At 46.6% G+C, this 21660-nt stretch overlaps 1 protein-coding gene across 1 annotated transcript in view; it reads right to left on the bottom strand.

Annotated features, from left to right (window-relative positions):
- The window catches only part of LOC141097576 (phospholipid-transporting ATPase IC-like), a 119355-nt gene that overhangs the window by 9321 nt on the left and 88374 nt on the right, over window positions 1-21660 (bottom strand). The window contains exons 21-27 of the mRNA XM_073584822.1: window positions 18963-19089; window positions 18374-18662; window positions 16717-16940; window positions 16053-16136; window positions 6862-7107; window positions 6105-6243; window positions 4046-4176 (exon numbers count right to left, since the gene is read on the bottom strand). Coding sequence (XP_073440923.1) covers window positions 4046-4176; window positions 6105-6243; window positions 6862-7107; window positions 16053-16136; window positions 16717-16940; window positions 18374-18662; window positions 18963-19089 — 1240 coding nt within the window. The remainder of the gene's footprint in view (window positions 1-4045; window positions 4177-6104; window positions 6244-6861; window positions 7108-16052; window positions 16137-16716; window positions 16941-18373; window positions 18663-18962; window positions 19090-21660) is intronic.

Below are 21660 nucleotides of genomic sequence, written 5' to 3'. Positions count from 1 at the left end.
AGGTTTGGGAATTTTTTCTTGTCGTCCCCCGCCTTCTCAAGCAGCTCGTCTAGGACAGTTCCAAACAAATATTCGCCCTCACATGGAATCGCACAGAGCTTTGCTCTGGACTGGATGTCTCCCTGCCAGCACTTTAGCCACAGGGCTCTGCGAGCTGCATTAGAGAGACCTGCTGCTCTGGCGGCCATTCTCACTGCATCCGCTGAGGCATCTGCTAGGAAGGCTGCTCCCTCCTGGATGGTCGGTAGGGCCCCAAGAATTGCCTGTATTGATGTACCCTGTTTTAGTTGTGACTCCAACTGGTCCAACCAGACCATCATGGACCTGGCCGTGCACGTTGAAGCCACTGCTGGTCTTAAGGACCTGGCCGCCATTTCCCAGGTGTTTTTCAGGAAAGTATCAGCCTTCCTGTCTAGGGGATCTTTAAGGGATCCCATGTCCTCAAAGGGGAGCGAGGATTTTTTTGATGCCTTTGCAATGGCTGCGTCTAATTTGGGGGCTCTGTCCCAAGAATTCACTGCCGGATCGTCAAAGGGGTATCTTCGTTTGAGGGCTGGTGGTAGCGACCCTCTTTTGTCCAGTTTTTTCCACTCTCTGTGGATCAGATCCTGTATCTTTTGATTTAACGGAAAGACTCTCCGCTTCCTCTGTTCCAGCCCACAGAACATGACATCCTGCATGGACAAATGGGGCTTAGGCTCCTCTACCTCCATTGTCCCTCTGACTGCTTTGACCAGCTTGTCTACCCGGTCAAGAGGCAGACAAAATCGCCCCGAGTCCTCTTCTCCTGAGGAGGACGAGGGAGATGAAGCCTGGGAGTCTCTGATTTTTCTCCACTCTACCGAGGAATCAGACTCCGCCGGGACCTCGCCCCTTAAACTTTCCGGCTGGGACAAGGACTTTAGGGTTTCCCTCATTTCTGCCCTGACAATGTCCCTTAAACTCGCTGCTACTGCGGGCGACTCTTCTGCCACCGTCTGCTGAATACAGGGGGGGGCACAATTTTTTGAGGCAAGCGTCCGGTAATGGGCATGCACAGAGTGCGCATTCCCTATGTTTATTTTTACTTGTAGCTTTTTTCCCCTAGAAAAAAAGAAAACACAAAAGGGGGGTCCCGTCACTGAGTGTACTTTCACGAAGATCACTTACCAGTGCCACAATCAAGTACCGGAGAACGAGGGGGATTTCTTTCGGTCGATGCTCCTGTCTGCCTGGAGGAGCTCTTACGAGTGGACTGGTCACTTCGTCCCGGCCGCTCATTACTGTCACGGGACACTTTCTTTTTCTGTTTGACCTGCCGAAGGTCATCCAGGGGCGGCAGTGATGTTTGCCGCTGCTGTCGCCCTTGCTTCTGCCGCTGCTGCTGCTGCTGCTCTCGATCACTCTCCATTACCACTGCTGCTGCTGTACACTGCTGCATGTAGTAATGTGGCCAAGGCAAGGTACCCTGCCAGGGTCCTGCCTAAATACCCCTCCTCCGGTCAGCAGTATCCATGCCGCGCCCCTCCCCCCCTTAACGTGGCTCCCTACCCCAGCTGGCGCCCGACCCGGTCCGCGCCATCGGTGTTTCCGATGGGCGCCGCCATCTTGGATTCCTCGCGCATGCGCAGTGGCGCGCTGACCCGGAAGCGCATCCTCCGCCCGCCCCCTGACGTCACCGCTACCCCGGGAAAGACCGGAAGTCACGCGGGACGCCCGGGAGCCCCGGAAGCAGCGCCACCCGGTCGCAGCCCCCTGCACCGTGCTGCCGTCGTACCTGCGCCGCCGGAGCCGGGAACCCCCGGGAGGAATATACTTACCGGCGGCGGCCTAATTCCGGAGACGGACATCCTCCGGACGCCGCTCCCTGCTGCACACGCCACGTGCACACGTGGCGTCCTCCAGGAGATCCGCACCAGGCCGAGGTAGGAGACCCCCTCGCTACCGGTATCGGCTGGCCGGCCTGGGATCCGGTTCTTCTGTAGGATCCCGTCCCCTCAGGAACAGGAAACCAACTGATGCGTGGGAGAGGTGCCGCCCTTTTTGTATCTGTAGGTTTCCTGTTCCTATAGGGCGGATCCCCTCTCTCGTGGTGCTGTCATGGGAGTCCGAATAAATTAACGTTAAAAATCCAGAAGGAGACGAAGACTGGCAAGCTATGGACCGAATGCTTGCTTTTAGCTCTTGTCCCAATAAAATACGCTCAGATAGAAAAACAAGTCTCTCTTCATATGAGACACTTTTTGGTTCAGTACCCAGAACAGGATTATATTTTCCACAGTCATTTCAGATGCAGCATGATAGTGTCACGGGAAGCTTAGGTAACTCTAGGCTGAACCCCGGGGCCCCTGCGGTGTCCCTCAGACTAGAGGAAACCCTGACTTTCCCTCAACCCAGGATTTACACTGAAGGTGTGCCTGCCTGGGCCTCCACCCTGTCCTTGTCTCCTGTCCAGCCCTAAGCTGAGCCCACCACCCTCCACCCAGTGAAGAGACCAAACACCAGACCCCACAAATAAGTATGGACAAGGGTAAGGGAAACGCACCACACCGCGTACACACAAGAGAAAACAATAAGGTGCAAGGGCAACCAAATAATACCACGCAGGGAGGAAATAATGGCAACAACGGAATATACTACACCAGATATTGTATGCTCCTAAGACGCCCCCTTCAGACCGGCAACGCTAGCACAAGGCAAGAGCTTTTGTCGGCGACGCCCATAGTCACGCAGGACAATTTAAAGGCAGGGGGCGTGGCTAAGCCCTCACCCAGACTAACAACCTGGTTAACCCAATCCAAGCGGGATCAGAAGACCAAATGGCGCCGCTGAGAACAAAGTGGTAGGATGGGGTATTACCGCTGTCTGCCGGACAACCTGGTGCGAACCGTGTCCGATATGACAGATAGCTTGACCATCAGAGCAAACGCCTTGCAAATAGACTAAATAGTGTTATAAACAGGTGTATTAATCCATTCCAAATCCTAAATAAGTGTCAGGAGCACATGATCTCTAGCCGGGAAACTGGATGGTCCAGAAAAGTCATGCGAGAAAAAGCCAGGAGTCAAGATTTGAAGCTTACATAGGAAATGAAACTGTCCCCTTATTTTACATTTAGCTGAGTTATTAGGGAGTGAGCCATTGCATTGATAAGCTTGATGACTATTTCCAATGCAAAAAAAAAAAAATCAGCAGAATTGTGAATGCAGCTCTGGAGTCTAATTAAAGCTGTATTTATGATGCAGCTCAATGTTTTTTTGCAGATTATATGCATCCAAAAATGATAAAAGTGTTTCTATTGTAAATCATGAACTTTTAGATGAAACCTAAATAAAACACTCATAATTTGCGTAAATGTTTGCTGCCGCTTCAACAAACTATGCATTAATTAATAGTACAAGCGAATATAAGAAACTTTGTAATATATTTTATCAGAAATATGCTTATTTCTCCACTTATGAGACCTCTCTTCTCATTCTCTCAACTCCAGAATTCTATATTTACTCTGAAAAATTGCTAGAACATGTCCTTGTCAAGAGGGGATGAACTCCTGGCTCACTGAGATATCAGATAGCAGCTGCCTATTGAAGACTATGGAGAGGGGCTAAGTAAAAAAGAAAATAGAAACTCAGACACACATAGATGGGGTTTCTAGTTAGTGTTTAATCTCACCCCAGTGATGGATTCACAGTTATAATGCTCAGTACTGCTAAATAATGTTCTACATGTTTCTACGTAGAGACAGGAACACAGGAATCCCTCTGGTCTGTGTGTACTGTATATAGGAGACAACATAGCAGCTAGGCTAGACTCTGTCGCTCAGAGACAACTGAAAAGTAGAGAAATAGCCTGCAGAGGGGCAATCAGTGAAAAATACAGACTATTAGTCATATAATGGCCAGAACTAGTGATTTATTTTTTTGTGTGCATAAGAGTTTACTGAAATGACCGGTACACTTTAATTTTTTTTTTCACAATTTTTGCTATTTTTTTTAACATTTTAATATATTTGCATTCACTGCTCATAGATTCCCTATAAATATATATATTTTTTTTATATACTTACTTTATCAGTCACAGATGGCCAAACGGTCTGCATCAGAAAATTTAATGCCAAATATGGCAGCAGACATATAGCGGTGGTCAGGATGATGATTAACCAGATGTACGGTTGTCGCAATGCATTCGTAATAGTTCCTGGATTGGGATAAGGAAAAATTAATTATTGAATCAAGTGCTTACTCTTTTGACTCCAAATACTTAGATATAAAAAAGAAATCAGACTCCTACATTTATATATACGAGTTGCATTATTGTAGTAGTTTGTGAGTTAAAGAGATAGTCAGGTTTCAGCTTATTCCCAGTGCCACGACTCTGCCCTGATTGTGTATTGACTGCGCAGGTCGGTGCCGGCTTCAGGTTTATGTGGACCCTTGGATGACTCGGTCCCAATGGGCCCCTCTTGCCTTTCAATATTTCCTCCTCGTTTTCCAAAATTCATTTATTTTTTGCAGTATGAACTGTAGTTTTTTATTATTATCATCATCTTGTGGCTTAAAAGACTTTCTAATTTTTATTTATTGATTTTTGGGGAAGCCAAAGTCCATTACCTTTTTGTTTTTATTTTGGCATTCACTCTATGGGATAAATATTATATACCCCCATTTTTTTTTCTGATGTTATTTTATGTTTCAGGATTATTAGTTTGATTTGATACAGGAAAGATGTATATCTTTGTACCGTGTTAGCCAGTAGATAGAAAAATATTCAGGATTGAGAGTCCTCAGTGGTTGATACCTTTTAATGGCTAACTGAAAAGATGGTAATACATTGCAAGCTTTCGAGACTACTCAGGTCTCTTCATCAGGCTAGACTAATACAAAATCTGAAGTCACATATTTATGCACAATACAGCCTAGAAAAAATGCAATAGATAAGACAAGTGACGTGAAGCAGAACTATCAATATGGGAGAGGGAGAAACAAATATAAACATTGGACCAGTTCATAGATAAGGAGTCTGGATGTTTGATTTGAACTTTTATGTATTTACATTTTTATTAGTCCTCCAAGGGGACTTGAATCTGTAACTTCTCCAATGCACTTGATACTTTCATATTGTAAAATTCCCAATCTCTTGTGAAGCCCAACCACAAGTGTACATACATAGCAGAAACGGGGGCTTTCAGTAGGCCCCTGGTTGTCATATAAATGCTATCGGCCAATGCATTTCCAATAGTGATGAGTGAACGTGCTGGGATAATGTGCTATCTGAGCATGCTCAAGTGAAAACCGAGTGTCTTTGGCATGCTCGAAAAGTATGTTGGCATCCCCCCGGCTGTTCGACAGCAGCAACACATGCAGGGATTCCCTGTTTGTTAGGCAATCCCCGGATGTGTTGCAGCTGTCTAACAGCCGCGAGACATGCAGCCGCGGGGACTCAAACATATTTTTCAAGCACGCCAAAGACACTCGGTTAGCACCTGAGCAAGCTCTGATAACACCTTATCCCAGGATGTTCACTCATCACTAATTTCCAACCTTCTAAATGCCACTGTCAAAAGGGGGTACAATTGGCGCAGTTATACTAAGGTGTCGGCTGTATAACACAGCTGGCACCCGTGCTGTATAAATTGGGCTCAGCTCGCTCCATACATGCAGTGGGCACAAGGCTGAGTGGGCACAAGGCTGAGTGGGCCCCCTGCATACATTCTTTGCTGACTCCTCCCCTGGCACAGAGAAATATGTACCATCATAGCTTCTGTGCTCCTTATGAGGTTGATATGCCGGGAGTATAACTCTTTCACTTATTGTTTTGGGTACAGTATATAACTATTTTAGTCATCTCCACAATTGATAAGATGTCCTTCAGGAGATGTGAGGCCACTCCACCTTTACTCACATTTCCGCTTGCCCCACATCCTTTTCCCAGGCTCTTTCCCATGATCAGACCCTCTATGGTGGAGTATCCTGACATGACAAACAGGAAATCTTTTTGAAGCACCATTTTTTTGAGTTTAAGATGGCACAAGGTGGTGTTGCCAAATCTTTCGGGAGTATGGAAGTTCTCCCTTTTTTTGGGAGAGTTGGTCCTTATGCTTTTACGTCCGCTATCATCCTACGTACCTGTCATGGTTAACATGGAGGTAAACAAGAGGTGCATGCCCTCGCCGTGTAAGTCGTATGTGATCGCAAAGTAAAGAATGATCGTCCCGAACACAGAAAAGGTAAACAAAAAAGTCCAGTATCTCATGATGAGGCCGACCTGCAGATGAGAGATAGAAAAACGTAAAGGACCACAAGGAATAATAATGCAATAATGTATGCAGTTGGATTCTAATGTGTAAGGGGGTCTCCCGACCTTAGTGGGCCATGCTCAGGCTGAGGTCCCCTGCACAGACGGTGGGTAGGGTTCTGCTATGAAGGGAAAAACAGTGAAGGTGGACGCAGCCCCTTTCCATCGATGTGGAAATACAGTAGCGTGCAGGCACTATATAGTAATATTGGATACTGCATGGAGGTATAGTATGGCCGTAAGACTGGCACTCCATGGTAGTATTGTTCTGCTGCAGCTCAGGTGTGCATTATAATGGTCTGCAGCAGATATGTATATTATGAGGTTCTTCTAGTTGTGTATGATGATGTTCTGCTGCAGCCGAGATGTGCATAATGATGTCCTGCAGAAGCTGTGGTGTGTATCATGATGTTCTGCAGCAGCTTATGTGTATTATGATGTTCTGCAGCAGCTGAGGTGTATATTATGAAGTTCTGCAGCAACTGAGATGTGTATCATGATGTTCCGCAGCAGTTGAGATGTGTATTATGAGGTTCTGCAGCAGCTGAGGTGAGTATCACAATTCTGCAGAACATATTAGTGACTTACCTGGAAGTTCACAACAATGATAAGAGCGGTGGCGGTTGTAAAAGCAAATGTTTGATAATCTGAATTCACTTTTCCTTCATTTGTGGTCATTTGCCAGAAAGCTCCATAAGGTATGAAGAAAATGGCAATGGAGGACACGGTGCCGTGGAAAAGACTCAGGAAGAACTTTGTGTAGTTGAACAATTGCCCTTTTTGCCCGGGGATATACAGACTAGGACACTGCATGCTGAGCTTGTCACCTACATCCTGGATGGTAAAAGAGAAAAAATACATTTACATGAAAATATATACACTGCTCAAAAAATAAAGGGAACACATGAACAATACAATGTAACTCCAAGTCAATCACACTTCTGTGAAATCAACCTGTTCAGTTATGAAGCAACATCGATTGTTAATCAATTTCTCCTGCTGTTGTTGAAATGGAAGACAAGAGGTAGAAATGGTCGGTAATTAGCAAGACAACCCCTAAAAAGGAGTGTTTCTGCAGGGGGTGACCACGGACTATTTCTCTGTTCTCATACCTTTTTGGCTGTTGTTTTGATCACTTTTACATTTTCTCATTGTTCTCAACCATAGAGCTACTGTACAGTAGCATGAGGTGGTGGCTATAACCCATAGAAAATGCTCAGGGAGTGCAGCTCATCCAGGATGGCACATCAATGTGAGCTGTGGCAAGAAGGGTAGCTGTGTCTGTCTGCACAGTGTCCAGACCATGGAGCAGATACCAAGAGACAGGACAGTACACCAGGAGATATGGATGGGGCCGTGGCGCCCCTGAGGATTCAGTTGCCACAGAGGTACTGCACCTCCTCCTGAGGTGTGGTGCCCCACCATCCAGGTAGGATGGAGGCTCCTGACCACGCTCCAACACCTGCATCCCACACAACACAGTAGTTCAGCAAAGCCACATTGCAGCTCCCTGCTTGGAGTGTAGCAGAGCACCTTTGGTGGCTCCCTGCTTGGAACACGAAACGTGCTGGGAGGCGGGTGGAGTTAGAATACATAAAAGAGCAGGAAGGTTTAGGATTTCAGGTCAATCAGTCGGGCAGTCAGAAGGAGAGAGTGAGGAGAGAGGATCCCTGGGAGAGGGATGGAGGAAGGAGGTGCTGCAGCAGACCTCAGTGACCTGGGTCTGCTGGCACGGGAAAGGAAAGAAGGAGAAAGACATCGAACAGAAACCTGATCTTCCATAAGAAGGAGAGACTAGTAAGGAACGAAGGAGTAAAAGGGAACAGAGGACATGGGTTAGGAGAGAACCCTGCCTAGAAGTTCTAAGCGCAAGGCCGGGGCCCGGTCACCGAAGTTGTATGGATACTAATGGTCCTACAGCAGACACCGGTGGAGTGTCAGCACGGAGGCAGGCACCTGTGTGTACTACAGACTGTGAGTAAAGCTTTGGAACTACATGCCCTGGTGTCCTCCAATTATTCCTGCGCTAACTGTTGTGAGCTCATCTGTTCATTCATCTTTTGTGTCCGAGGATCTCCCTCTTCTGGTGAAGGAAGGTAGTGAGGCTGATTACCAAACACCTGATCAGGTGGATGGTGACTGGGTAACGGGAACTTCTGACTGGATATAAGGCAGCCGACGCCCTTCTGAGTTGCTGGTGATTTCTCTGCTGGATTCTTGGAGACCAGTCTGATTCCTGCTTCCCAAAGATAAGTTTTTGCTCTGCTATTGAACTTATTAGTTTTGGTTTTGTTTACCTTGTTTTTTGGCGTTCAGCCATCGTCGGTCGGGGGTGTGCTGGATTCTTTTTCCTTGATCAGTGTTCTCTTTTGCTCTGCTTCCAGAATATTCTTAGTGTTGATATAGGGGTTGAAGTCTAGTGACTTCAGGGTCCTTTTGCTTATCAGTTGTGTTGGTAATCATTTTAGCAGGGTTTTCTCGGATGGCAGACAGCAGCTTTTCTATCCTGTCCTTTTTAGTTAGCTTGGGCCCCATCGTTTGCTCTACCTATCTTTCTATCTGTGTTAGTGTTTTCATCTTGCTTCACCGTCATTATATGTTGGGGGCTGCCTATTGCTTTGGGGTCTGCTCTGGGGCAGTCAGTTTGTCCCTTTTTAGGCTTATGTAGATCTCCGGCTGTGACGAGGTGTCTAGGATCACCGTAGGAACACGCCACAGCTACTGCTAGTTGTGTGATAGGATTAGGGGTCTGCAATCCGCTAGTTTCCAAACTCTCTGTTTTTCTGGGCTGAGCTTGTGTTTTGTTTTTTCCTCCTCGGTGACTCAATCATAACAGCTAACACACCCTGTACCACTACATCGGGGTACCAGCTTCTACACCGCCTATGCCTCTCCTCTACCCCTACATCTACACTGCCCTGGGACTACAGCTCCACCTGTGGGGAGCTACACCATCTTGGCTGCACCACACCACCAGTCCCAGAGGATCTGCATGCAGCGTTGGCTTAACACCTCACTTGCCGAACACCACAGGTGGCGTCACAAACTATTCATTTAAACAACTACATTCCACCATTCAAACTTCCCCTATTAATTGGGTGCCCAGGGCCACGGACCGGGTCACCGCTGCTGTGACACATCCCGCCGACACCGGCCTGGTACCGAGTACCCCACAGCCCTGGGAGGGTGACCCAGGGCCATAGGAGGGCAATAACCCAGCAGCAGAACCTCTATCTCCTCCTTTGTGCAAGAAGCAAGAGGATGAGCAGTGCCAGAGCCTGGCAAAATGACCTCCAGCTGGCCATTAGCATCAATATGTCTACTCATACTGTCAGAAACAGACTCCATGAGGGTGGTATGAGGGCCCAACGTCCACAAGTGGGTGTTGTACTTACAGGTCAACACCGTGCAGGACTATTGGCATTTGCCAGAGAACACCAAGATTAGCAGATTGGACATTGGCTCCCTGTGCTCTTCACGGATGAGAGCAGGTTCACACTGGGCACATGTGACAGATGTGACAGAGTCTGGAGACGCCGTGGAGAATGTTCTGCTGACTGCAACATTCTTCAGCATGATCGGTTTGGTAGTGGGAAAGTATTGGTGTGGTGAGGCTTTTCTTTGGAGGACCGCACAATCCTCCATGTGCTACCCTGACTGCAATTAGGTACCATTATAAGACCCTCAGACCCATTGTGAGACCATATGCAGAATCACTGGGTCCCGGGTTCCTTCTGATTCATGACAATGCTAGGCCTAATGTGGCTGAAGTGTGTCAGCAGTTCCTGTGTGGCGCCCCTGAGGCTCAGTCGCCACAGAGGTACTGCACCTTCTCCTAAGGTGTAGTGCCCCACCATCCAGGTAAGTTGGGAACTCCTTTCCACGCTCCACACCTGCATCCCACACACAGAATAGGTCAGCACTGATCACATTGCGGCTCATGCTTAGAGTGTAGCAGAGCACCTCTGGTGATTCCTTGCTTCGTAACACGAGATGTGCTGAGAGGTGGGTGGAGTTGAGATCCATATAAAAGAGTGGGAAAGTTTAGAATTGCAGGTCAGTCTGACAGGAGGTCAGGCAAGAGGAGTTCAGTTCGGAAGTTAGTTTTGAGTTCAGTTTGAGTTCAGTTTAGAAGGAGTGCTGCAGCTGCCTCAGTGATCTGAGGCAGCTGGCACGGGAAAGAGAAGAGAAGGAGAAAGACGTAGAACTGCAACCTAAGCTTCCATGAGAGAGAGAAGGAACAGCGCGGAACGAAGGAGTAGGAGAACAGAGAGGAGTTGTGGGTTGAATGAGGAACCCTGCATATAGGTTCTCAGCGCAAGGCCGGGGCCCGGTCCCCGAGGTTGTATGGACACTTATGGTTCTGCAGCAGACACCGGTGGAGTAGTTGGCTGTAAATGCACTACTCCCATCTAAGACTTGGGACACAACAGCAACACGGATAGAGAGCCGGGATCCAGGAGGTCCCTGATCGGGCTGCAGCTGTCTGTCATACAAGTAAGGTTCTAGGAACATCTGACAGGAAGAACTTCAAAGTAACCACGGTACTGGAGTTCTTCACACTAAAAGGTGCAATAGAGGAGTCGTTCAGGAAAGGCACATGTTGGCGGAGTGTTGGAGAGGAGAACCCTGACTTGCCCGGGAGGTTGATTGAGTCTCTTCCCCAGAGGACACGGCAAGGAGGCAGGCACCAGTGGGTACCACGAACTGTGAGTAAAGCTTTGAAACTGCAAGCCCTGGTGTCCTCCATTCATTCGCCGCTAACACCTTCAGCACCGCTACATCTGGGTACCAGCATCTATACCATTCTGCGCCTCTCCTCATTCATTGCACCCACACTGCCCTGGGACTACAGCTCCACCTGTGGGGAGCTACACCATCTTTGCTGCACCACACCATCAGTCCCAGTGGATCTGCATGCAGCGTTGGCTCAACATCTTACTTGCCAAACACCACGGGTGGCGTCACGAACTATCCAAATAAACTATTACACTATTAACATCACCGCCATTGATATTGGGTGCCAAAGGCCACTGACCGGGTCACTGCTGCTGTGACACATCCCACTGACACCAGCCCGGTACCGGGTACCCCGCTGTCCTGGGTGTGAGGGTGACCCAATTTTGGCGTCACGAACAGGATGACGAGACCCAATGCCATCGGGTTCTGTGCGCCTGAAATTTGTGAGACTTTGTACTTTTGAAAATGTGCAGAAGACCTGATTTAATAGACTGTAAAACGGACATTAGAAATGGCCGCTGGCGCGGAGAAGAAGGGCGTGAAGAGATGGGAGGTCCTAGGAAAAGACCGATCAGAGTATTGGGCCTTCCCTGCCTGAATTACTATGTGACAGCGACATGGCCCACCCCCCGAGGGGTTCGTATACTGGCTTGGTATGGAGGCGCTGGAAGAAGACGTCGCCCCCGGAAGGAGGGGCAGAGGAAGCCAGTGATGGGAAAGGGGCCGAGGCAGGAAGAACGCCATTTTGAAGAGTGAGGGAAGGAGGCCTGCGAAGCGCAGGGAAACGGATCTCCCTGGCGCCATGGCTGATGGCTCCAACCCGAACTCCGGAATGAACCGCCAGCAACTGGAAGCCGAAATTGCTGAATTGACAGCCAGTCTGCAGCTGAGGAAGGATGCCTTAGAGAAGCTGAGACGGCAGTGCACCCCGGAGGGGCCTACACCAGCGGTACCCTCTCCATGGATACCTGCCGCTACCACACCGGACTGTCCCCGGGCAGCGCTGAACTATACTTCTACCCTGACTGTACGGCTAGGTGCCGCCTGCCCGAAGGAGTTACCGGAGGACCCGGGAATGGAAGAGGAGCTCCCGCCCGGACCTGACACGGCTGTGCAGGTCCCCGCAGAGACACCTGCGGATCCGGAGCCACCATCCGTTCCATCACCGCCTGCACCGGAGCAGAGGCCGCACCGCCTGGAGGCCCCAGGTATGTCGGATGTTCCTCCACCTGGGGAGGCCCTGGGGTGTACCGCAGTTGCAGTGGCTGGCCAGGTCGTCCTGGATCTGGTCTGGGACCGGGATGCCAGTGCCGTGGGTGAGGGCAGGTCCCGGGAAGAGCGGGAGGAAGAAGAGAGTTGGGCAGGATGTCGGGACACCATTCGACAGCTGGCAGCGGAATACCGGGAGAGAGAGCAGAGAAAGAAGGCTGTGCTGGGCCCGGATCTGGCCCGGAAGGAGAGGGCCCATGCTGGGCATCATGGTCCCCGGGATGCAGCTGGATGGGGGCAGGTGCTGAATGTCAACCGAGAGAAGGGGTTCGGATTTATTGCGGACCCCAAAAGAATCAGCGACCTGTTCTTTAACCGGCGGGATGTGGAGCCCCATCTGAGGAGGGGTCATCCTGATAGAGACCTGCAGCCTGGGGAGTATGTGACCTTCACCTGGCATGAGGGACTCCGGGGGTGGTACGCCCTGAATATCCGCCGTATTCCGGAGGAGTTTATTGAAAGGTACAAGCCAAAGAGACCTGTTGCTGCCCGTCCACCCACCATTGCCACTCAGACTGCTCAGGTACCCGATCCTAGGAACCAGGCTGCTCTTGCATCACCTCCAGTTCGGCAGCCCAAACCAAAGATCCCTGGCTTGACACCGTGGAAAGAGGAGTACTTAAGGATTGCCAATGACTACTTTGAATCTGGTAGCAGTTCCAGTTCTTCCAGAACCCCAGGAGGGGATCAGCACTAAAAATTCAAATCCCGTTACCCAGGAGGGTTTGTTTGCACCAGTTGTGCCTTTTTCTATTTTTCTATTTTTGTTATCATGTTTTTCTGGTAGCACTTTTGTTGCCTAAGTTTTTGCAATGGCAGCGTTTTTCCCAATTTGAACTAGCGATCATGAACTTGGAGTGATCCAAAATTTTTTATTGTAAATAGTTGCACCTCTTTAGGCGCTCTTTCTTGCTTTTACATAAAAAGACACTTTGCGAAGATAATGTTTTAGCATGAACACTTTGCGAAGATGATGTCTACCTCAAAGGACACTGCAGGAGATCCCGGCTGGGAGCGGTGTCCAGCACCTTACAAGAATAATCGTTGAATGTTTTACTGTGAAGTATTTGATAATGTGTTTTATAAGAGTATTAGTAACTGAGAAATGGCTTTTATAGAAGAATTAGGAATGTATGATATAGAGCTGAGTGATATGAATAAAGAATTGAAAGTAGACAGGTGACGGACCAGGTACTTGCGGTCAGCATCTTGCGTCTAGGAGAGACAGTGAAAGTAGATAAATAAATGTGTACTAGAGAAGGAAAATGAGAGAAAATGTGTTACAGAGAACAGCACTTTGAATTGAGAATTGCACTTAGAATTAAAAATTTTAGATAGAATCTAAGATAGAATTGTTTGTAACATTCAAGAATGAGTACCTCCTATACTAGGAAGATTAGTATAAGAAATGTTTATGCATTACAAAATTTTTGTATGCTTCTTTGCTGTCTACTTTGTTATCTTGCAGCCCGCTGACGTGCTGTGTTTAACGGGGGGGTATGTGGCACCCCTGAGGCTCAGTCGCCACAGAGGTACTGCACCTTCTCCTAAGGTGTAGTGCCCCACCGCCTAGGTAAGTCGGGAACTCCTTTCCACGCTCCACACCTGCATCCCACACACAGGATAGTTCAGCACTGATCACATTGCGGCTCATGCTTAGAGGGTAGCAGAGCACCTCTGGTGATTCCTTGCTTCGTAACACGAGATGTGCTGGGAGGTGGGTGGAGTTGAGATCCATATAAAAGAGTGGGAAGGTTTAGAATTGCAGGTCAGTCTGACAGGAGGTCAGGCGAGAGGAGTTCAGTTCGGAAGTTAGTTTTGAGTTCAGTTTAGAAGGAGTGCTGCAGCTGTCTCAGTGATCTGAGCCAGCTGGCACGGGAAAGAGAAGAGAAGGAGAAAGACATAGAACTGCAACCTAAGCTTCCATAAGACAGAGAAGGAACAGCGTGGAACGAAGGAGTAGGAGAACAGAGAGGAGTTGTGGGTAGGAAGAGGAACCCTGCCTATAGATTCTCAGCGCAAGGCCGGGGCCCGGTCCCCGAGGTTGTATGGACACTTATGGTTCTGCAGCAGACACCGGTGGAGTGGTTGGCTGTAAATGCACTTGGGACACAACAGCAAAACGGATAGAGAGCCGGGATCCAGGAGGTCCCTGATCGGGCTACAGCTGTCTGTCATACAAGTAAGGTTCTAGGAACATCTGACAGGAGGAACTTCAGAGTAACCACGGTACTGGAGTTCTTCACACTAAAAGGCGCAATAGAGGAGACGTTCAGGAAAGGCACATGTTGGCGGAGTGTCAGAGAGGAGAACCCTGACTTGCCCGGGAGGTTGATTGAGTCTCCGGAGGACACGGCACGGAGGCAGGCACCAGTGGGTACCACGAACTGTGAGTAAAGCTTTGAAACTGCATGCCCTGGTGTCCTCCATTCATTCGCCGCTAACACCTTCAGCACCGCTACATCTGGGTACCAGCATCTATACCATTCTGCGCCTCTCCTCATTCATTGCACCCACACTGCCCTGGGACTACAGCTCCACCTGTGGGGAGCTACACCATCTTTGCTGCACCACACCATCAGTCCCAGTGGATCTGCATGCAGCGTTGGCTCAACATCTTACTTGCCAAACACCACGGGTGGCGTCACGAACTATCCAAATAAACTATTACACTATTAACATCACCGCCATTGATATTGGGCGCCCAGGGCCACGGACCGGGTCACTGCTGCTGTGACACATCCCCCTGACACCGGCCCGGTACCGGGTACCCCGCTGCCCTGGGTGTGAGGGTGACCCACCTGCATGATAAAGGCATTGATGCTATGGACTGGCCTGCCCATTCCTCAAACCTGAATCCCAAAAAGCACATCTGCGACATCATGTCTTGTTCCATCTACCAACACCATGTTGCACCACAGACTGTCCAGGAGTTGACTGATGCTTTAATCCAGGTCTAGGAGGACATCCCTCATGAGAACAACCGCCGCCTCATCAGGAGCATGCCCAGGTGTCGTAGGGAGGTCACACAGGCACGTGGAGTCCACACACACTACTGAGCATCATTTGCTTGTCTTGAGGCATTTCCACTGAAGTTGGATCAGCCTGTAATTTGATTTTCCACTTTGATTTTGCGTATCCTTCCAAATCCAGACCTCCATGGGATATTAATTTTGATTTACATTGATCATTTGTATGTTTTCTTATTCTCAACGCATGCCACTATGTAATGAATAAAGATTTGCATCTGGAATATTTAATTCAGTGATATCTATGATGTGGAATCTTAGTGTTCACTTTATTTTTTTGAGCAGTGTATATATACGTAAAAAAAACAAGAACAAAAACACCATACAGATAGCCCTAAATAAAAATATAAAATCTGCTGTATCGTGATGCCACACACCAAAACTTAAAATTAAACCCACTCCTGTAATTAAAGAGTTATCCCAATCTTATCAACTCTAAATTGCCCAATTTGAATACACCTAGAAAAGCTATTCCTAGTCTATGGCACAGTGCTGCATATTCGCGGCCATTCGCGAGGGGTACTGCAGAGCTCGGTGAGCATCACAGCAGTGGGACCCTCGCAACTGATCAGCAAGTTATCACCTATCAGAAGGACTTTCAAAGTTGGGAATAAACCGTTACGGGGGCTGAAGGGGCATTAAAGAGCACCATGGATCCCCGAATTTTAGTGATGTTTGCACCTGCACCTCACCGATAAAATCTATTGCCGTCCATATACCTTGTAAATGCACTCTGCTTACCTGGTCTTGCAGTCCAACAATAATTATAGGAAGACTGGAATACAGGAGGTTGTAGAGCGCAATGAACACAGTGTCATAAACAGTCTGATGAAAGAAAGAAAAAAATCATCAATAAAATACAACAAAAAGGCAAAAATGTAGGGGTGTCCACCTTTAAGGACATTTTTTTTTACTTAAATGTACATATTTCAGGCTAAAAATAATTTTTGCTATCGGCTTTCATTAAACTTTTGCACCCTCTGGTTTTTTGCTTCCCTCCACATTCAACTTTGATGGGGTAATACATCACCTAAGAGGAGCTCAGAAAAAGACAGATAAAAGAGTTCCAAACTTTCATGTCATTCATTCTGATTGAGCTCAATGACTGATTCTCAGATAACACATTCTGCAGCCAGCAATAGGCGGTGCGACTTAGAGGCTATAGAAGAAAAATTTTTCAACATTTTTGCTTAAACGCATTTGCAAAAAATGTTTTTTTTTTCGTCCAAAAAAAGAGGGTATGTATGAGATATACGTGCTCCTGGGTCAGTGGGCGCTGCCTCGCTTTCCAAACACTCGTACAAAAGAAATAACTACATTAAAAGTTGATTTTTGATTCAATGGCAGAAATGTAATATATTTTAAGTGAATGTCTAATTTTCTAGTAATCATTTTTCCATGATACCTGACCAGAGAATCCATTGAAGAATGAATACCAAAAATGCACAAGTGTGTAGGCAAAATTCTTGAAGAAGAAGTAACTTAGGAATTTGCACATGCGGATGTACGACCAGCGGCCGTGAACAAGGAGGAGCCTTTGGAGGTATCGGAACTGAGCGAAGGAGTAGTCGCTGGACATGACGGCCTGCATCCCCTCCTGTCCACTTATACCTACTCCTATATGGGCAGCTGTAAAAAAAAATTAAAATGAAATGAGGCACAACCATGATAAGAGATAAAATCAAGCACAAAAATTCTGTTGGTTGCTTTCGGCATCTGTCAGCACTGTGCTGACAGACACACCCAAACTACACCATATCCTTGACTTGCCAACTCTTCAAGATTGAAATAGAAGGGAAGATCTCCGAGACCTTTGGAGGAGTTAGAGAATCTCCCTGGCAATGCTGAAACCTCTTGTAAAGTAGCATCTCTGAGCATGATTGGTTGGGGAACCAGTCAAGGGGAGGGTAACTGGGAGAAAAGGGTGCCGCATTTAGACGTCTCTAAGAAACCTGAAAGTTGTCGAGTACGTGTGCAGAATTCATAATAGTAGAGCACTCAATGTGCAGAATAAATCAGTGCAGATCAGGCCTTGTAAAAATTGTAATACAACTTGGTTGGTGTCTACTTTGAAGCTCCTGGGGCAAAATCTGCAGTAGGCACCCACCTGTACTGGTGCCTTTGGGACTTGTTTAGGTAAGGAAGGCATTAATGTTTCCAGGCCTGTCAAATCTAACAAGGTGTGGAAATAATCACCAGAACACACTGAAACAAAGGCTTGCTGATGGCTGTGACTAAGTTGGAAGGATGCAGGAATTGTTTTTACTTATTATGCAGTTATGTATTGTGCTATTTGCAATTATGTAAAAAAAAAACCAAAAACCTAAATTTTAGTACGGAACACCTATATTCATCAAGCCTATAAATTAAATGGACACTCCAGAACTTGTTGGAGATCACAAGCCTGTGCATTTCTTTGTTTTTACCAGCCTTGAACTGTATCCGAGAAAAATCTAAGTTGGATTTAGAGTTGCTCTTAGGCTACGGCCACACGATCAGTATTTGTTCAGTATTTTTTCTCAGCATTTGCAAGCCAAAACCAGGTGAGGAACAATCAGAGGACAAGGTATAATAGAAACAAGTGCACCAATTCTGCATGTTTGACCCACTCCAGGTTTTGGCTTACAAATACTGATGTGAAATACTGACTAAATACGGATATGTGGCCGTAGCCTTATAGGGTCTTTCAGACTTTGATGTTCAGGTGTGACTTTTATTTCTGTACACTTTCATAGCAACGCCCCTGGTTAACCTACTAGATGTTTTCAGCCTTACTCTGAATTCCAGAAGTTGACTGTCCATAAGATAATGAGTGCGGCCAGGAATATCTCTATGCCCCATGGAAAGTGTAATTTGGTTCTGTCTAGTAACACTGGCATAAGACTCAGGAAAACCTTCTGAAAGCACTATGTTCCAGTATGCTTCTGGGGACTTAAGAGACCCATGGGAAGTTTGCCATCTTTTCGGGAAAGCATGGTGAGATCTCCCTTTTTATTTCTGGATTCTTCCTGCATTTTTCAACACAGTTGGTAACAATGCCGTAAGACTCCCATATCTCTTACTTTTTATCATGCTGACATCATTAGCGCCATCACCGATTGACAAGGTTACGGCCTTCTTGTACTTCTTCACCAAGTCAACCACCATGGCTTTCTGTTTAGGGGTCACCCTACAGCAGATGACAGATCTGCACTCGCAGGCCAGGTCCACAAAGTTCTTCTGTCGTTTTTCCTTTAGGGTCTTGGCTTTGCGCATCTCATCGGGATCCTTTGGTTTTTGCTCGGTCGTCTTTGGTAATCTCAGCTTCAGTCGTCTTTTCTTCCTTTTCTTCTTCTCCAGCAAGATTTCGTTCTGTTTGGAGAAGAGAACCAACATAAAGAAATTGTCACAGGGCTGGGTCCATCGGCCACATCTGCAAAAGGGGGCTCCCTGGACCACCACAAATCTTCATATGAAATGATAAGACTCATCATGCACTATTATTAGATTATAGAGCTATCAGTACTTGGGCACAGAATGTCAGTATTTATTTAGGCACAATGACCTACAAATTATTGGTGCAATGTATTGTGCTGGGAGACTTTTTTGGGTCATTTTCACATGCCCACACTGATTTTTTTATTTTTAATATATATATATGTGACCACTTACCAACCACGATCCGGTAATGATTAATGTCCGCTTTTTATTAGACTCTGGATTAAGCTCGCTGTTCATATCCAGTTCCCGGTGGCTGATGCCAGAGTTTTGGAGATCCATTCTCTGTTGTATTAGGGTGCTGAAAAAACATCAAGTCTTTTATATTCAAGTACCACAATGCAGCTTCAAGGGGGGTTGTTAACTTTAATTTTTACTTAAATATAGTAATTGAACCTAAAAATCATTTGTGTAATTTGATTTCATAAAAAAAAAAAAATTGCACCATTTGTTTTCTATAGCCTTTGTATTACACTGTCTATTGCTGGCTGTAGAATAAGCGACTATAGGTCAGTCGGCCCGCTATGGTGGTCTGATGGAGAGTTTGTAACTGATGTATCTGTGCATCTGTCCTGGGTTCTAATCCCACCAAGGACAACAACTGCAAGGAGTTTGTATGTTCTCCCCATGTGTGTGTGGGTTTCCTCCGGGTTCTCCAGTTTCCTCCCACACTCCAAACACATACTGATAGGGAATTTAGATTGTGAGCCCCATCAGGGACTGTGATGTTAATGTGTGCAAACTGTAAAGCGCTGCGGAACATGTTAGCGCTATATAAAAAAAAGATTATTATTATTTTTTTGAGCTTCTTTGTGATGATTTATAACCACAACTTTTCTTTCTGGTCACTGCCATCTTGGTAGAAGTGTGCGTCAGAGCTAGAGAGAGGATTCTCCTGTTACCTCTATCCTCCAACCTCTATCTTCTACCTCTTCCGCATCTCTTCATTTTCTATGACATCTCAACCTTATCATTGGTCAAGGTATTGTGAATAAACTACCTCAAAGTTCGTCCACTACATCTTGCTTCCTGGATCATCAACTTGCAGCTGGTCAGACCAGAAAGGCTAGAATAGTGAGTAAGCTATCTACCATTGCTTGTCACATCCTTCATACACATCTTAAATACATACATCGGTGGCAGAATAGTAGCAAATAACATACAGTAAGTCTACAGTGTCTGTGGGCATAGTCTACTATCAAGTCTAGAGCCGTCCACCATTTTAGAGAACACGTGTCCATCAGACGCTTTGTGGATTCCTCAGTGAGGCAAATGCATCATGTTTCTGGCAACATAGACACACCAGGAGCAGAGTCCATGCTAACTTCAGAACATGGCATACGTCCCAAATGTGTAACCAAACCAACAACAAGGGTTCAGAAAAAAACTTAGAGACAACCAGAGACGAGTTTCGTGACAACCTAGATGATTTATGGGGCAGAGTTAAACAGTATGTAGCAGAACTTCGACGCTCTAACAGTGTTGCAGCAGAGTTAACCGTCATATCGAATCATATATCTGCCCCCTATGATCGCTACCAGCGTAGATCTGCAAGGTAACTCACATTCTTATGTAAGTCTGACATGGAAAATGCCACAATAGAGCTTGCTGAAATGGAGACTCTACTCCACGAAAAGAATGCAATAGTGTGAGGTGCCCAGGATAAGGCAGAACTCCGCATAGAACACCAAGGTATGATAAGACTATGACCAAACGTAGAGAGTTAAACAGCAAAGTATCTGTTTGGAAGACTGACATTCCACTTACTGCACACTCCTTCACTAAACCAAATCCTCTTGCTATTAAAGATATGGACACTAACCTTATGTGCCCTATTCACAAAAGGCTTCACCCACTTAAGGAAAGTCAGGGCAAAGACTTTACTAGAGTGCAGAGATTCAGGGAGCTAGAGATATGTTACAAGTGTTGTGCCTCCTCAGGCCATATTGCTAAGGGCTGTAAGGCTGTCATTTAGTGCACCCAATGCAGTAGTGACAAACACGTTATGGACATGCTTACCTCACCATTCACAACCTTCAGAAGCTTCCATCCATACCCCAAAGCATGGCAGGGAGCTTCCAACTGGAACCGTTGTTTCCTCTTCGTGCATTGAAGGAGAAAATACTGTGCAAAGGTATGTCTGGTCAAGGTCTATGAAGAAGGACGACCTAACAATTTCACCAGAATGTACTCCAATGTACACCATAATAGATGAGCAAAGTAACAAGTAACCTAAATTCTTAGAGATCTTCAGAATAAAGGGACATGCGGCTCCGTACATCCTTAACGACTGCTCTGGTCCTATCGAGACTTCTGGCAGCAGAGCTACCCAATAGATTATGGCTTCAATCAAAAGGAACATGCACATACAATTGAATGTGAACAGATACCTGATAAAAGGGCAGAAATTCCCACTCCAGAAGCTGCGCTTCATCATTCCCATTTGAGTCACTTAACAAAGGAAATTGTTCTTATAGACATGACGTTGGGATTGTTAAGTTGTTTCCTTGAGGGGAGACAAGACCATCCCAAAGCCCCACACCACCCACATGTATTAACCCCATACGCCACTTAATAACTCCAGAGACCAAAAGTTTCTTTGGAATTTGCATGGCCACAGCAGCCTTTTTATTAAATCAACAAACAATAATAATGTATTATGAACAACATAAATACAATAACTTGAACACTGATGAGGAGTCCTTGAAGCCACAAGAACTAGGTGAATTACACCAAAATGCTGTGGACAAAACCCAACATATTACTCCCAGCCGTTACCCCACAGGCTCAGAAGCACCAACACACCGAGACATATTGTCCACTAAGCAACTAGGGGATCTGCCCACTTTACGGAAACTCCTCCTCCACTTTT

Source organism: Dendrobates tinctorius, unplaced genomic scaffold (genome assembly GCF_039654945.1).
Source record: "Dendrobates tinctorius isolate UK_male_01 unplaced genomic scaffold, ASM3965494v1 ptg000085l, whole genome shotgun sequence".
In the NCBI taxonomy this organism is placed as follows: domain Eukaryota; kingdom Metazoa; phylum Chordata; class Amphibia; order Anura; family Dendrobatidae; genus Dendrobates; species Dendrobates tinctorius.
Note: the sequence above shows the minus strand (reverse complement) of the source record. Positions and strands in the feature narration are given on the sequence as shown.